Consider the following 18,112-nt stretch of genomic DNA (forward strand, 5'->3'; position numbering starts at 1 on the left):
ATAAAGACTTCACCATAGGAGGCAGAAAGAATTCTAAGGATTTTCCCCCCTACCTAGAAATAATTCAAATCTAGGATCTGAAGTCTGACCGAGCCTATTTATGAGCAAAATTACTTTAAAAACTAGGGCAATTATTGCTTTGTAAAAGGAATCATTAGAGGAATTTAAGTACTTAATTTCATGGTTTTTAAAAATAAACTGTTAGGAATATTAAAGTACAATATAAGGGACACATGCACAAAGCTGTCATACAGTTTCTCTACTGAAATGAACTTTTTGGAAGGTGATACAGTCAGTCTAATGGATTGTTCCAGGAGGCCTTGATTAAATGTGTCCTTATGATGGTTCTCCAATAATGTTACACACACACACGTGCAAGACTCTAAAAGCACAAGAATCCCGCTTTTAGGTTTAAAAAAGGGTGGGAGAAATAGCTTGCCATTTCAAGGTATATTCAGTTTCAATTAAATGAAGAAAGATACATTCCAAATTTTCTTTGAGAACCCTAGCTGACCAGAGGGAACTTGTCTCTTCTTACGTTAGTTCTACCAATTGTTTGAAATTAAATTTCCCGTCTGAGCATAAAGTATTAGACAAGCAACTTTCTTTGGTGTGGTACTATGAAAGTCTACACATGAAGATACTCAGTTTCAATTTGAGGGCATAAATCTTCAGTTCTTCTGTTCTCATATTTATATGACTACAGCCTACGGCTGAATGGTATAGTCATTTTTCTCTGCAACTAAACAAGGTAAATAAATGTGATATATTGGCACATCACCCCACCACTCTGCATATGGTGCACATTAAGGTTGTATTCATTTGCCATATGAATATAATTCCTTTTACCACATCTACTATTAGTTACAAGCAGTAAATACAGAGTTGTTTTGCTGGAACTTGCGGGCCTGCATTACATCATGGAGCACTAAACATCCTGGACCTTCTGGAGAATTTCATAAACATAGTTTAATGTCACCTGAACTTGAACACTGCCAACATACTGCTGCAAACCCAACTTGATGAATTATTCAAGAAAAAAAAGAAAAATACAGGGCAGTCTCAGTGTTAGTACAACAGTGTATGCCAAAAGTCAGGCCACAAGGAAAGCTCTTGATGAGGTAAATATAAGAAGTCATGTTCTAGACAAAGAATCAGACCGAGAGAAATATGCCGGGTGCAAGAAGGCTACTTGGGCCGAGCGCTCCTTTCATATTCAGAATCTAGTGAACATAAGGTCAAAATATCTAAACAATTTTCTTCAACTACAGCTTACCTGCAATCAAGAATGTAAGAGTTTATCTTATGACAAACTGATGCTTTGTTTCATGAGGCATACGTTGAGCTTACTTTTTCCTTAAACAAAGTATTTATTATAAATTTCCAAATCCACATTAGGGTAGAGGAAAAGAAGGAAGAAAGTGATTTCTTTTACAAACTTATATGGTTCACCACAAACGTACATACCTTGGCATTGGTGACCCACAGATCATATATCACAGGCAATTAAAAACAACGTACACCTGTCTTATCACATACTGATTTTCAAATTTACCGAATTAAGTCCCCAAATACATCCAGCAGATGGTGCTCTAGGACACCTACTTAAAGAGAGTAATGCTGTTTGTGTTATATCCACCTATATTTTGGCAAGACAAAGAATAAGGATTTATCAGTAGCTTCAGTAAAACATATTAGGCTTTATGATAGAAAGAACATAATTCCTAAATACGTGCACAAAAATATACATATGCATAAGCACATGTGCACAGAAGCAACCAGTAAATAATTCACACCTGGACATATAATGATACTACTTTTCTTATAGACTGATGAGTAGTCTATGTATATCAGTGGTATTTATAGTCATAAGGCAAGATCATTCTAAATTCATTAAAAAAAAATTTAGAATGCCTTAAAGTTAGAATTCATTTTTAATTATAGCAGGAATGTCTCATTAGGGTGATACTAGTAAAATTAACAACAGTGGGATTTACGGTAATGACTTAAGTGATTGATGAGAGTATAACAAAATGAAGTTTTAGACAGAGAAAAAGCAGGGCAGCTATGGCATACAGTACTTTAAAAAACAGCTCTGTGGTCTGTTAGTGCTAGCCTTATGGTTAATAAAACCTTCTTTCTAATTAATGGTGCTGAAATATTCTTAAAGAACAGAATCTTGTTGTTATGAAGAAAAACTTAAATAGTTGTGTGTGTGTGTGTGTGTGTGTGTGTGTGTGTGTGTGAGCGTGCGCGTTTTTCAGTAGACGCCATTCCCATAAAGGAGAAAGCTGACATAGATTAGCATGTCTGATTGCAAAGAGGAAAAAAAATGCCACCTTTCAATCAAATCAAAACCAGAATGTGAGGATGGAAAACTACTTTACTGAAATACTATATACACAAATCTATGCAACACCCTCACAGTAGGCAAACATTTGTTTCTAAAGCTAATCAACTGTGGCTTTTAAAAAATTACTCAGAAACCTGAAAATATTTAATAAGTATTTACTTTCAAATGCTTAATAAGCATTTAAAGTTTATGATCTAGTAATACAATATAAAAGTAGTGGATAAGAACTATTTTGTAAATTTTCATCTTGCTTATAAGATCATTTCAAAGTTTAAAGTATTTAAATGTCAATTGAGTGCACGGGGGAGGGGGGGTGATTTTCTCCAAAATTTGAAAGTGGATAGTTTGTATAGTATTATTCTGAAGGAAAATTGAGTGTTTCAGGAAAAGCATCCTGGTTCACAAATTCAGTTCTAAAACAGAGTACTAGGGCAAAGGAAGATATGCTTCCATGTAGAAAATACCTTTCTTTAAAATGTTCTTGTTCATTTTATTTAAAAATCTACAACTAAATGGAATTGAATCTTAATTTTTCTTCTGGGTAAGAAAACTGCATTCTACAGGAGGTAACCATCACAAAACAAAAGAATCAAAGATGAGAAACTATCTGTTATTCAGGAAAATGAGGCCTTTGCCACATAATCTAGGCATAGTTTATAAAACATGTGCATCCTTTTAAAAGCCCAAGTTATAGTATATAGGGGTTTTACCCAGTTTGAATTAGCTGGATTTTGCCCTAGCAATGTGTATTTTAATACTGGATAACATGATTTTAAAAAGATAGTAATAAAGCTATAAACTTTACATATAGCACTAATACTAATTTGTAGAAAATGGTGCAGGCTTATGACCCTAGCAAGTAAAAATGGGAGCTTATTCTCATGATTTTTGAAAACAAAACAAAATACTTGAATGAGACCTAAAAAATGCAGAAAAAGCCATAGCATAGTTTTCTTTAACTTACCTATTTTCCTTTCATGAAAGGAAAAAGTCTATATTCAAAATTTTAAGTTGAGACATTGTATGCATTTATAGACCAGATTGAAATTATGTATAAACAAAGCATGGCCATTTCTTAAAGGGCATGCATATTGCATCCAAGAGATACAATATAGAAATAAGCATAACCTAAAATTCCTCATGTGAACAGCTCTGACTTGAGCGGCTGCATCGTGGAGCCATCACGGAGCCAGAGGCTTATAAAATCCGAACCAGCTTGCATGAATGTGTAAAACACAGTTACACGCGCGGTAAAAATGTCTTTGTTTTTGTTTGTCATTTCTTTTGAAAAGCTTAGACTGGCTTGTTCATTTTTCTATTCTAATGTGTGGAAATTCTCATTATATGAAAAAGTGCCTATCTGTCTTTCTCCCAGATTCATCCTTCAAAGCTAAAGCAAAATTAGATTGGGACATCAGACATTATAAAAGAGCCAGAAAGGATGAGGTTCACTTTGAGAAAGGTAATTTAATTTAGTCAAGATACATTACAATTTTCTAAAATTTTTATGAGATGTGCTGTTATGTTATTCTTTTATTTTTTTTTTCTTTTCATTACCAGCGTTACTAGGAGTTAATGTCCACCATACTGCAGACAATGAGAGGGTATAGATGAAGTGCCTTATGAAAAATATAACATTATAATATAGACTCTAATGCCAACAAGATGGTGTTTGTATGTTGATTTATTTGCTCTAAGCATTCTGTGCTTCTGATAACACTTTAAGTCAGTGACTATTGTTGCTTTCATTTTACAGACAAGACAGAAGGACCACAGAAAAGCTTAGAACTTAGATTTGTTTTACTCCAAACTCCAGGATTTGGTCAATGCTACTGGATTCATTTTTTCTAGAAGACATGCATGTAAAAACCATCTCTAGGATGATTTATAAGGTATTTATACATTTCTTCCTTCTGGAAATGTTGAATATTTCTAGTATGAAAATATACTTTAATTTCCGAAATGTAACAGCAATTACATATAGGTATAGATAATAAGCCTCTAGCTACTTCTTGGAGTACACACTGGTAATCATGTGTAACATATAGAACACAAATTAGACCATGGAAGTAAAAATAAAATTTTTTCTTGTGTTTGGATTGCTACATGTGAATGAAACACATTACTTTAAGGCAAGAGAAAGTTCTTCCTGTATATTTTCAGGTAAATAACAAATTATATATTTATTATTTATGTTAAATGTAGGTTTGTCTAAGATAATTTACTGAATCACGGTAACTGAGTTTATAAACACAGGAAAAAAAGAAATTGAAAGGAGACACTCCTAAAAGGCCAGAAATGAAGAAGGAGCAGAATGTGAGGGTCCAATAAGAACATGAAGTACTTTTCAAACGAAAGTGAAAAACAAAATCCCTTAAGTTTACATGTTTAAACATTTTATTGTAATTATGTATAAAATGCAGATGTCTCCGTAAATATGTGAAATACACACATGAACACATTACCCTCCCATATAAACACTAAAGTTTGACCTGATCACAAAGACCATATTATCTAAAGCATCACAAACTTAAAGTTATTTTTAATATTCTATTTGTATAGGGAATTATCCCTGATTTAATTAACACAAGAAATATACATTACAGGATTTAATAAAAATCGTGTTTAACTATCACACAAAACAGAAAAGCATAAACAGCTTTGATAAAATATCTCCCATATACTTCTTTTAAAATTATACACTGGCTTTTGACTGTTTTTACATATTTCACTTTCAATCAAATATTAAACATTTAATAAGCACAGCTTTAAGAAGTCAATCCAAAATGTGACGGAATTAAGCATTTTCAGACTGTCTCATAATTTGGAGCTAAGGGACAGAAGTAAGTGCCATAGCATTCAGGTAAAGCAATCAAGGACAAAATGGTCCTTCCTTTTAACCAAATGTAGTGCAGCTTGCTTTAAATTAAGAAACTGTAAATATTTAAGAGCAGTTAAAATGCTCTACTTTATGAAGTAAAAATCTAAAGCTATTCTTGCAGGAACTCTTCAGTGTTGTCATAATCATTTTAATTAAATTCTCATTTTTCAGGTGGTCCCTTTAATTGTTTTTTCCTACTTCTTAATGTGTTTTTCTAAAGCCATTTCTTTTCTGCAGCTGTGTGCGATTGGTTTTAATGGTAGCTGCTTCCTTTTTTGCCTTCTGTGAATTACAATTTTAAATGGTTACACATTTTTTGTTTTACTGCCTTCAGCATAGTTTCATAAAGATGTTTAAGGCTGTTGGTGAACATTTTCATTTACCATATGAAAAACCAAGAGCCAATTTGAATATTCCATATTGGCCTTTTATGACCTGTTTTATCTTTTAATATGTAAATGAAAGCATATTCTTTATAAAGACTGGTTTGTTTCCATGAAATTATAATTTTTCTTTTGCCCTCCTAAAATATGAATTCAATAAACAAGATAATATGTGATTGCTCTTTTATGTTTTGTCTTGTTCGTGAATGAAACACCTCTCTTTTATTTGGTGACAGCCATTTCCAAAGAAGAACTACCATGTTCAGATCATAACCTGTAACATGAAAAATCCATAGTTGGATTTGAATTATCAATGTTCACAAACTGTTAATAATTGAAAGCCTATCTAGACCTTCCTTAAATTATAACTAAGAAATTAAAACGACTCAATAATTCAGTTTCACTTTCACCACGATGAAAAATGCAACTTCAAACATCACTGTAGAATGTTATTATACATCACTTGTAATAGTTTACTTATAAAATGAGTTGTACTCACTGCCCGGGTTATCTCCAATCCCACTGCTTTTTCCATTCCAGTACCAGAGCAGAAGGGTTGCATCACGTGACCCTGAGAGAATGTAGCAATTTCCCCCGATATAGGACTCAGAACGAGTGAGGCAAGTAACCACATCCCAATGGCCAAATACCACTTGGATCAATTTTCCTGAAATACAAAACAATTTTCTTTAAAGCTGAAATGAAAAAAGATAAGAAAATATTCCAGTGACCATTTAACTTACAAGATAATGAAGTCATATTAACTCAGATTCTGATGATTCAGGATTTATAATAAAATTTGATCTGGTCTAACCTAAAAGTTTTCTCTGAATATTAACAACAAAAAATCAACTGAGCAGTGATAGTAACAGTTTTGAAAGACATATATTAAAACCGTTTCAACAAACAGTATTTGAGGGCCATGATGCCATATAGCATTATGTCCATGGCTACCATAAATAATAAATAAATCATGTCTACTGATTAAAACAGACCCAGGAGAATTCAACAATTTCAGCAATTTCTTAAGTTATTCTGTAGGATTCAAAACAAAATAAAACTTAGGTTCCTTTCTTTAAGTACTTTATAACTTAGACTTTACTAATACAAACTTGTCTCTGAATTAGTAAAGAGTTAATGTATTTTTTTAAAAGTGATCTATACAAGGACCACATAAATCACTCTGGAGAGTTTCTGTGTTTTTTTTTTTTCCAAATTAGAATTACATGAACTAAATTTTGGTAAAAAGACTAATATATTATGATTGCAGTTTGAGCCAGGTCATTCCATCTCTGTTTTAATTGTCTGAATGATGAAAATTCCTTGGGGGCTCATGATGAAATTCAGATAATGGCAGTTTATCTAACATTAATGACTGGGGGTGAAAAGGAGGAACTCTAACTAAACTTACTACAGATCTAGGGTTTCAGACACAGGATGACTTGTTCACTAACAGTGCCAGAAAAAAGAGTAAAGCCCCCACTTTTAGTGCCAGAAAAAAAAGTAAAGTCCCCACTTTTAAAACCTTTGTTTAAAAATTAGGATGGTTTTTATAATTCATACATACTGTCTAAAGAATTAAATAGCTATAGAAGCCCTTCCACTCCATCCCTATGGTTTCTAGCTAAAATTTTCCTTTCAAAAGGTTTACAGAATGTACAGTTGAATGTCAGAGATTATCTGTCTCTAATATTCAGCATAAGTTTTTTTATTTTTGAATAAATGTTTCAGTGGGGTCATATAAATATAATTCAAATATTCAAGAAGAAAGACCACTAAGCTGAAAAAAGATTAATATGCCTTTAAAAGTTTGTGTTTAATTTGTAACACATCATAACCTATTCAAAAGTTTGAGGTCTCAAGTATTGGCATCTAAGTATATTTAACTTTTCAAGATAATCATAAATATAACTAAAAAAGTACTTATGTTAACTTTTTTTAATTCTTAATTTTAATAGGTCTCTTACTTTTTTAAGGTTTTTAATGTTTATTTTGCTTTTGAGAGGTGGGTGGGGGGGGCGGTTGGAGGGGCAGAGAGAGAAAGACACAGAATCTGAAGCAGGCTCCAGGCTCTGAGCTGTCAGCACAGAGTCCAATGCAGGGCTTGAACTCACAAACCAGGAGATCATGACCTGAGCCAGAGTTGGACGCTTAACCAACTGAGCCAGCCAGGCACCCCAGTAAGTCTAATACCTGTTAAAAAGGCTGCAAATTTAAAAATAAATGCTGAAACATAATTTATTTAACTCAGGTATAAGATCAAATACAGTGTTTTCACTCTTGCAGAGAGCCTACTACTAGTAACTTTAAATTCAGATTCATCTCAGGCTCAAATTGCACAACTAATAAAATGCATTTTTTCTCCTGTGAATAGTCTTTAGTTAAAGCTGGTGTTTTAACTGCTAAAGTTAAAAATGTGTACTTCTGAATTTCTTCAACTTTTTAACTGGATATCAAAACATTTCATTTAAAAAATTAATTGTATCGGGCGCCTGGGTGGCGCAGTCGGTTAAGCGTCGGACTTCAGCCAGGTCACGATCTCGCGGTCCGTGAGTTCGAGCCCCGCGTCGGGCTCTGGGCTGATGGCTCAGAGCCTGGAGCCTGTTTCCGATTCTGTGTCTCCCTCTCTCTCTGCCCCTCGCCCGTTCATGCTCTGTCTCTCTCTGTCCCAAAAATAAATAAAAATGTTGAAAAAAAAATTTTTTTTTAAAATAAAAAAAATAAAAAATTAATTGTATCGACAAAGATCAAGAATTCAAGCCTTCTTAGAATAAAAAAAATGGAAATGAAAAGAGCAAATTAAATATGAAAAGATATAATCATTTCCACATCATTTCCAATTTACATGAAGAACAAAGTGGAGAGGGTTAGTGGTAAACTGGGTGGTGTCAGAGTAAAGGCAGGCCTTACAAAGGGTAAGACAAAGTCAGCTGAATGCACTCTTAGTACTAACTGGAAAACTGAAGGCAATGTCAGTGAGTTGTAACCACTGAAAACAACTGAACATACTGTGTTGGTTATGTTTTTGGTAACAGGATGTACAGTTATTTCTGCCTCAGCCTACACCTAAATGTTGAGAACATGTAAACTACAGGAGTAATGTAAATAGATTATTTAGGGAAGGCCTATTTAAGATGTGATGGCCATCAATCCAGTGGGTTGTAGAAGTGAGGAGGGGTTACTACGATTAACAATCAATGGTACAAGAGGAACACAGCGCATGGGAAATCCAAGTGCTTCCAGGAGCCTTGCAAAAAAGCGGCTATTCTCCTGATAATTTACCTAATTTCCAACTCATGTGAGAACAAAGTGTAAAGATTTAGCTGGACAAGTGGGATAAATTAACTATAGTGGCAGAATCTTCCCAGATCCATTTGTTAATTCTAGGGTAAGTCATCACTCTGTATCTATAATGTCAGTGTTAGAAAAATGTATACTCTGTCACTATGGTTCTTTAATTAAAACTTCCTTGTGTTTTAATTTTGGCCCCCAAAGTTATCACAATTATTTTTTATTCAACCAATATTTACTGAGTGCTAAGCATTAGGCCTTCTTACATGTATATTGGTGGTAATTAGACATGATGCCTGCCCTTATAGTATTTAGTGTCTAGTGGGGCAGACAGACATTAAACACAAACATATGTAATTATGAATAGTGATAAGTATTATAAAAAAAAAAACAAGATAGGATCAGTGAGAATAATAAGGTAGAATGAATTTAGATTGGGCATCAAGGAAGATTGAAATGAGGGAGTGATGTGACATTTACATATTTACATCTAAAGCCTTTCATATTTTAATACCAATTAATTTTATTTTCTACAATGTATACTCTGGACTCAACTCTGGAAAACATTATTTTTTTAAGTTTACTTTTTCCTGTTCTGGCAGCCTTCCTCAGCAATAGTTGTTATTGCTATGAGGTTGAGGTTCACTCCTCCTAAATAAATCACAGCATATAAATACCTGCTGCTCTTTTTGGTAAATTATTTTCTGATAATCTCATAAGTGTTCCTCAACCTTTATTTTTTGTTTCCTTTAATACCAGTCCACCTCTCCACACACTAATATCAAATATTACCACAAGCACTAGAATATCCTTTTTTTGACAGAACAAATTTTCTAGTTAATGTTTTATTTGACAGCTGTGCTACAAATAAAAAAAATTCAAGCTCAGGACTCTACACCACTGAATCTAAAATGTGGCCTGAAAATAATTCCCACTGCCGAGGGAAGGTTTTATTGTTGCCTCTGCTGTTCTGGTTGTGTCCCGAAAACATGATTTATGTTTAAAGAATTTCCCGTTACAACCAGTTTCTCTCCCCCACCCCACCCCACCCTGAATCTAATAACGGAAGAATTTTTTTTTTGGCTTATGTGTGAAAATATAATTGAATTCAACACTTGTGATAGCTTTGCTATTATATATTATTGATCATATAATTTTCCCCTTGCTTTTCTGGTAAACCTAAAGGAGAAACTATTTAATATCCCTATTGTCATAAAACATATATTTACTCTAACTGAAGTTACTTTAAATAAAACTAGCATCAGAGTTTGTTTGTATAGAAGATATTAAGAAACATACTAGGACTATCATTTCAGGATTTTTTCATAACTTTTCTAGCAAATGTAAATATTTTTATTGTACAAGCTAAGTAAGTACCACTAAAATGAAGCTTAGAATAAATCTACCACTTATGAAAATGTTTTACATACACACACACTCACATATCCAAAAAAAAAAAAAAAAACCCTGTAAAGTGGAAGGTTTTTGGAACGAAGAGAAGGAATGTTATCTACTTTATCACGTCTAATGTAACATGGCAGACACAGAGGAACTTAGTGTCATACATTATAGCATTTTCCAAAATTAACCAATATTCATGGGTACGCCTATATGAGATAACATGGTGTAATGATAAAGAATGCTACATCTGAGGTCAGAAGAGCTGGCTCCAATACCAAGTTCAATTACCATTATCTATACAAATATCAAAAAAGTTACTTAACCTTTCTAAACCTCAGTTTTCATCATCTGAAAAATAAGGATGAAGATACCTGTCTTGTCTCTCACAGGACTGTTATGAGGCTGACACAATATCATGTATATGAAAGAATTTTATAAATTCTAAAGAACTCTGTGTGAATGTAAGAGTTATTTTAAATATTAGTATTACATAAAAGTGATTATTACAAATTATATTACAAGTATTAATAGTCAATGCTTTTGAAAAGTGATATGAAAGGTTAGCAAATTCAAAAATACGCAAATGTCAAAACCAAAGACTGACATAATATATGATTCCACTTATATAACATTCTGGAAAATGCAAAATTACAGAGATAAAGAATAGATCAGTGGTGCAAAGCTGAGGCGGGGGAAGAGGCTGATGGCAAAGGGGGGGGGCACAGGGAATTTTGGGGGTGACAGAACTGCTCTACATCTTTATTGTGGTGGTTATGTAATTCTATACACTGCTTAAACTTATAGAACTGTAACCCAAAAAGAATTCATTTTATGGTATGTAAATTATAAAACAATTTTTAAATGTATAAAAAATGATATGCAATCTAAAAGAATGTTTAAGAAAATTTTGTGAGAGGATGTAACAATTTTAATCTGAAAGTTTATGCAAAAGGGGAGCACAATTTGAGGTCAATGATTCTAATAAGGTTGTCATTACCATAACAGTGAAAGAAGAGGTTAAAATTTAAATTCCATTATTAAATCAGAGAAAAGTCACTGTAATAATAAATAATTTTAGGAACACATCAATTCCATTGCATTTTTTAAGAATTCTAGAGGAGTTTTAGGCTCAATAGTAATCAACCTTATAGACCTCAACATGCAGTAAATGCCTAATTAAAGAAAAAGACTAGAATAATGGTATTTTCTTTCTGGACCTACAGAACATAGGATACACATTTTAAGAAAACTATCATCAGTTCAATAAAAAAATAAGTAAGATCTTGGCAAAAACAACTTGTAGGGTCTATTATATGAACAGTATATATTCAACTATTTTTCCTCTACTTTCTCATAGCTATATTACAATACATTCATCAAAATGCATTAGGACAAAATTTTTGAATAACCAACAATTAGTTTTTCAATATATTATACTTACTAAAGCAGAAACTTGGATTCATACATTCTATAAAGATTATAAACAAGACTGAAAAATGATTTACTATAAAACATTTAATTAACTAGAAATTAAAAAAGAATTTCCTATTCTCACATGTAAGTAAGATGTTTGTACATCCTTGTTTTAGTTAAAATTTCTACTTCCGGGGCACCTGGGTGGCGCAGTCGGTTAAGCGTCCGACTTCAGCCAGGTCACGATCTCGCGGTCCGTGAGTTCGAGCCCCGCGTCGGGCTCTGGGCTGATGGCTCAGAGCCTGGAGCCTGTTTCCGATTCTGTGTCTCCCTCTCTCTCTGCCCCTCCCCTGTTCATGCTCTGTCTCTCTCTGTCCCAAAAATGAATAAAAAACGTTTAAAAAAAAAAAATTAAAAAAAAAAAAAAAAAAAAAATTTCTACTTCCACAGTATTATCAAATTCTGATATATTAATATCTAATTTTAATTCTTTCAAATATTCAACTACGTATTTACTATAAATTGATTTCCTCCTATAACAATTTTTAAAATATTTTAAAGAGACTTCTGAATTTCCTATATACAAAAATTTATAGATCTTCTGTAATAATGATGAGTTAAGCTTGGTTTGTCCCTTAGTGAGATACATGCAAATGAATATATACAGTTAAACTTTTATATTTTAATAAGAGCCCCTGTCACACATGAAATCAGTAGTCAGCTAATGTCCTTCATGATGGTGTAGCTTTCAACAATGTTCTATGCAGAATTAAGTGGAGGCAAGATATCTACTACTAAGAAATACAATTAATGAGAAATTCCAGTAAGGAAAAAAAAAGCCCTTTATATAATACAAAAGTGGGAAAATACACCTATAGGTATGTACACCTGCTGTACGATTATGTTACTTACATGCCAGGATACGATTTCAAATGAATCATTCATTCGGTAGGCATGAGGCTTGGAAGACAGACTTACTAGAACAAACTGCCTCTTAAAAGCATGCTGAAGTTAACTTAATAGTGAACTATATTATAGATTTTTACTTAAGAGGGGAAAACAGTGTCTCTTCCTTATGTTACACATTTTAGAATTCTGTAATTTGGGGAAGGAAGAAGATGAGAGAACATTCTAGCCTCTCAATGCTACTTGTAGCTAACTTTAGTTCACTGATGAAAATAAGTTACCTGTGTCTGTAGAGTAGACTCGGAAACTCTTATCCCAGAAGCCACAGATGAGAATATAGCGGTTGTCCGAAGTGATGACAAAGCACTGGGAATGGACTTGAATACTTTGGTCTAAAAGGTCAGTGATTTGCCTCCTGTGCATTCCTGTATTGCTGGCTGTGACAACAGAGGAAGAGACAAAAATCGTACTAAACCCACACATGTACAAAAATCCTAGGGTCTGTGATACTGGTGGTCGGGTTGAGGGAGAAGCATTCCAGGACAAGAATATTTGACCTTTAATTTAAAATGTTAAACATAAACATAACAATATTTGAAAAACAAAACAGGAAAATATATCCAGTTGTTGGAAGAATGTGGGTAGCTAAATTCAATGTCTCAAAAAGAAATTTTGCCTAGAGGGAAAAATAATAACATACTACAATTTCAAAATAGTATACAATTCTCAGAACATGCTTTCTAGCTCTTGGACAAGACCAAACTAGATTACAGTCTCCAGACTGCACCACAGTTAGGTTTGTGCTTCTGACAATCTCATTATGTCCATTGTCATGAGAATGGATTCATGTTGTGACAATCTATTACCTTTTAACTTTTTGTCACAAGAAAGCAATATTAGAATTTAAATGTCATATATGTGAAATATTGTAACATCTTGGAGTACTTTGGCTTTAACAGGTCTTTAATTTGACTAGATGTGAACTCCTTCTTCCCCTGTTTACAGCTGTACTTGCATGTAAGGAAAGGGTAGAATGACTATTTATTAAAGATACCTGTAATTGAAAAAGTCAAAGCACAGCACACTGCCACTTTCTTACTCCTTAAGTAAGCAATAAAACAAGACAGTCTGGCAGTGTGTTTTCAAAGTGCTACAGAGCACCTGATATGGGGTTTGTCACCAGGCAGAAGGTCAGACACAGAGCAACATCAAGCACATAGGAAGAGTAATAATCTTCTAGAAATATACTACCAAGCATGCCATTATCAGAAAAGGAATTTTCACTGAGATGCCTTTCTTGGCACCATGAGGCCAACCAAATAGAAAGCTTTGTTTCCAGTGACCTCAGGGTTATTTCACCACCAACCTTCCAATACAAATAATAGTTTTTATAATAATAAAGAAATTTGATTGTACCAGAAATCATAACAAGATAAATTTCTGCATCTGATCATTACATTCTTTGCATCATAGTCTTCAGTTTGGTTTTTTTTTTTTTTTTTTTTTTTTTGGGTGGGCAGGGGAAACCCCAACCTATAAGTGCATTGATAAAAATAAAAAATAGAAAAATATTCATTGCATGTAATAACTAAGTTAATGTGGCCAATCTAAGAGAAGGCTCAGAAAGTAATGCAGAAGAAAAAAAGTATTCAAAATACTTTCCAGTGCTGTATTAAGAACCACTGGGGATACAGAGAAATCAACTATTCCCTGCCCTCATGGCAAACATGACCTACCAAACATATGCATAGACATAGTGGAATATTCTGCTAGTGTCTGTCTATACAACTTAACCAAGGGAGATTATTAGATAACTATTTGATAATAGGCTTCATATTACTTTTGGGGGATTAATGAACTAGAAAGTGACAGCAGCAGTAAAAAGGGCAGAATTCTATTTGGGGATCATTCTTTTGCCACCTCCTTCCCACACAAAGGGAAGCTGCTGGCAAATAAGAAAAGCTTTTATAAGTACCATAGTACATTACAGAGAGACAATAGTATCCCACTGCAGTGAAGCTGTATGGTACAACTTAGATTTTTTTATTCCAAGAAACCTAGCAATTAAAGACAAGGCACGTAATACTTTCTATACTGGTTACTACAGTACTTCATTCCACATGAAAACTGTAAAAATGTTTATTTGTTACCATTTATATGACTTTTGCTTCTAGGATATAAACTTTCACTGGTCTTTTTTTTGGGGGGGGCATGATTTCTGGTGGGGGGGAGGATCTCACTTCACAGATTTGGGTATGTGCATAAATTTTAATTGAGAGACCACAAAGTACCCATGAGTACAGGCTGATGCCCCTTCAGCATTCAGATGAACTATTTTCCAAGTAAGTGCTTGCCTATAATTTAATATTGCGACATCCATCCATCCATCCATCCATCCATCCATCCATCCATCCAATCTATTTAATCTATCTATCTCACAACTGCTTCCTTTATCTCATTGTCTCCCAAGATTCAGTACTGAAGGTGTTTTTATTTAATGAAGATTAGGTGTATTTGTCCAGATAAGCATTCTTCAAACTGGGGCATGCACACTCCTGGCAGGAGGGTGGTATAAGATTTCCCAAAGGATAAACAAGCACAGATGGTTTTAAGGGAATCAATTTCTAGTTTCTCAACTTTTATATGTTCTCTTCCCTGAAACAGCTTTGGCTGAGAACTCTCCTGTGAGTTTTCTTCTCTTATGACCCTTTCTGCATGCTCTTCTTCCACTAAATAAAACAAAGGCATATTTCTTTTCTATCCAGGATCTTACTATAATGCCTTATCTGGGTATGAAAATCTCTTGAGATGCAAATAAAGGGACAATTCAAAATACTGATGTGAGGCTGCAAAGTGGATGCCAAAGTATCAAATCATTCTGTAGGGCTGGTGGTTTCCAATTCATCGCTTTCAATAAAATGGAAGGAGGATCTAATCATGATGTCAATTGATAGATCGTTAAAAATAAATTTCCAATGATAGATTGTTAAAATGATCACTTAATGACAGACCATGAAAATAATTCTTAATAACAGATTACAATATAAATTTTGTGACATAACTCAGAGTTCAAAGATTTCAGAGACACTGTGAAAACAAAATTCTTTCCTTTCCCATCTATTTTCTCATGTAGGTAACGTGCCTCAGAGCTTCCATCTACTAAAAAAAAAAAAAAGAGGATAGAACCATTGACAAATCCTGTCTCATTCAACAACAAATAATGTTCACTCAAATACATGAGCAAATGGGGAATGGAGGGGCAGGGGGAGGAGAAAGCCCCACCCATTTCATTAAAGATGTATTTCTAATAAGTGTTTCTTTTTTATGTTTAATAATGTTTATTAAAAACTATAATTTTAATAAGTGTGTAAAATAATATTTGTAATGATAACTCAGTGTACATTATTTCTTACAAAACTGAGCCTTATGGTCATAGGAAATTTTAACAATTAACTTACATACATTTGTTTAATTTTCTATATATTTTTATTGCTGAAAAGTATTTGCAATAAAGTAACTTTTTGAAAAGTTAAAATTGTGTAGAAGAAGTGGAATTAAAATATAAATTTAAGATGAAAAAAGGATAATACAGTATTTTCAACTGTTAATAGCTTTTTATGCATTTTTTAAAAACAGAAAATTTTGACTATTAATTCACTTTTATATTTAAATTCCATTGGATAGATTTAAAATTTTATATATTATATATAATACATAATATATATATTTACATATATACATAATGTATGTGTACATAATACATAATACATAAATATATATACATATATTTGCAACTATCGAAATTTGTGCTGAAAACTTTCTACATGCTACTTTTAAAATATGTGGGAACTTTAAAACTTTAAAACTTTAAAACATGCTACATTTAAAATACGTGGGAAGGCACATGGTTTTAAACAATTATTTTAGGGGATATAGGAGCAAACCGTTAGATGACCAATGATCTATAGTAGAGAAGAAAACTATGGCCTGTGTCTGGTTTTATATATAAAGTTTTATTGGAACACAGAAATGCTCATTTGTTTATACATATTGTCTTTGGTGGTTTTTGTGCTATAACAGAAATAAGTAGTTGTCTATGAGACCTTATGGTCTACAAAGCCTGAAGTATTTACTATCCGGCCCTTTATCAAAAAAGTTTACCCATGCCTAATCTAAAGAATGACAGTTGCTGAACTCATTTAATTAGATTTGCCTATAGGATATTCACTGTCAAGTTTTAAGGCAAAGAATGATTCTATACTTAATAAATAATGCTTGTAAAGGACTTATCGAATGGACTTTATTTTCCTGACTTTTAAAACTTTACCCAAGTGAACATTTTATTTTTTAATATATGGCAAATCCTATGTACTCAAAGCAAAAGATTATTTAGGAATCAGAGTAGTATTTATCCTTCACATGGATAATTACTTCTTACATTTCCGCTTCTATGTGGGGAATGCCAAATGAATTAGTTTTGAGCTTAAGGTTAGTTTAGTTCATCTTGATAGCTCATTTGCAAGTGGTAGCCACGTAGCTCTCTACTGAAACAATAGTTTTAAAGACAAAAAAAAAGGTGACATACATATAGGCAAGACCTTGGATTTTAAAAGAATAAATCAGCGTTTTCATCTGCTCTATGTGAAAACTTAAAAACTGTAACAAATTTATGTGCCAGGGAAACTTAACAAAATTATAAGCTAAACATCCACAATGGTAGCACACCCCTAATAACTAGGCAATTAAGTATTTTATTCTGAAAGTGATTGAAATAGCATCTTTAATAAGACATGTTAATAATGTTACTCTCAGTAAAGCCATGTATGAAATTCCCACCCATAAGAATGAAAAATGCTAAACTAGAGATTTTGCCTAACTGACTCAAAAGGCACAGAAGCAATTAAATATTCTAAGTCATCTGCTGCAGATGCTCATTTCATCCCAATGGCTCTTTCTGGTCTCCTCCCTTTTCTTTTTTCCCCCTTGAACAAATTTAACCTCCAATGGCAATTTATTGGGCTGTAGGACCATAGGAAAATGAATACAAATATCTTAACACTGCCATTGGCCGGGCAATATATTTCAACTTTGAAACTGCTCTGCAATTGCACATTAATCCCCTCACACTGAACAGAGGGTCCAGGAAGAAAGGATTGATCTCCTTTAATGATGAAACCCTGGCACTACAGTTTTATTTTTCACAACACAGTGCTGCTAAGAACCCCACTGTTATTATGAAAATTTCCCTAGCAAAGGAGCTCCATCACATTACCGGTGCACCAATTCATCATAACGTGCCTCGCTCCTGCTCATCAACAAGTCTGAGTGATGAAAAGATCCAATATTATCCTGACAGTACTTCATGCGCATTCTCAATCACACATTATTACAGCATCCATATTAATTTTCAGTGACACGCGTCCTAGGCCTGTTCAAATTAGGCAAACCAACGAGGGGGAGTTGATGAAATACCAGCATAGCCAC

The 18,112-nt window shown here is 33.3% G+C and overlaps 1 protein-coding gene across 7 annotated transcripts in view; it reads right to left on the reverse strand.

Moving 5' to 3' along the window:
- Positions 1-18,112, reverse strand: part of LRBA (LPS responsive beige-like anchor protein) — a 577,381-nt gene that overhangs the window by 24,060 nt on the left and 535,209 nt on the right. For all 7 annotated transcript variants that reach the window (XM_086704123.1, XM_086704122.1, XM_086704121.1 and 4 more), the window contains 2 exons: positions 12,910-13,065; positions 6,117-6,284 (listed from right to left, as the gene is read on the reverse strand). In XM_086704123.1, coding sequence (XP_086560249.1) covers positions 6,117-6,284; positions 12,910-13,065 — 324 coding nt within the window. The remainder of the gene's footprint in view (positions 1-6,116; positions 6,285-12,909; positions 13,066-18,112) is intronic.

Source organism: Puma concolor, chromosome B1 (genome assembly GCF_028749965.1).
Source record: "Puma concolor isolate L17-30 chromosome B1, mPumCon1.1.hap2, whole genome shotgun sequence".
Taxonomy (NCBI): Eukaryota; Metazoa; Chordata; class Mammalia; order Carnivora; family Felidae; genus Puma; species Puma concolor.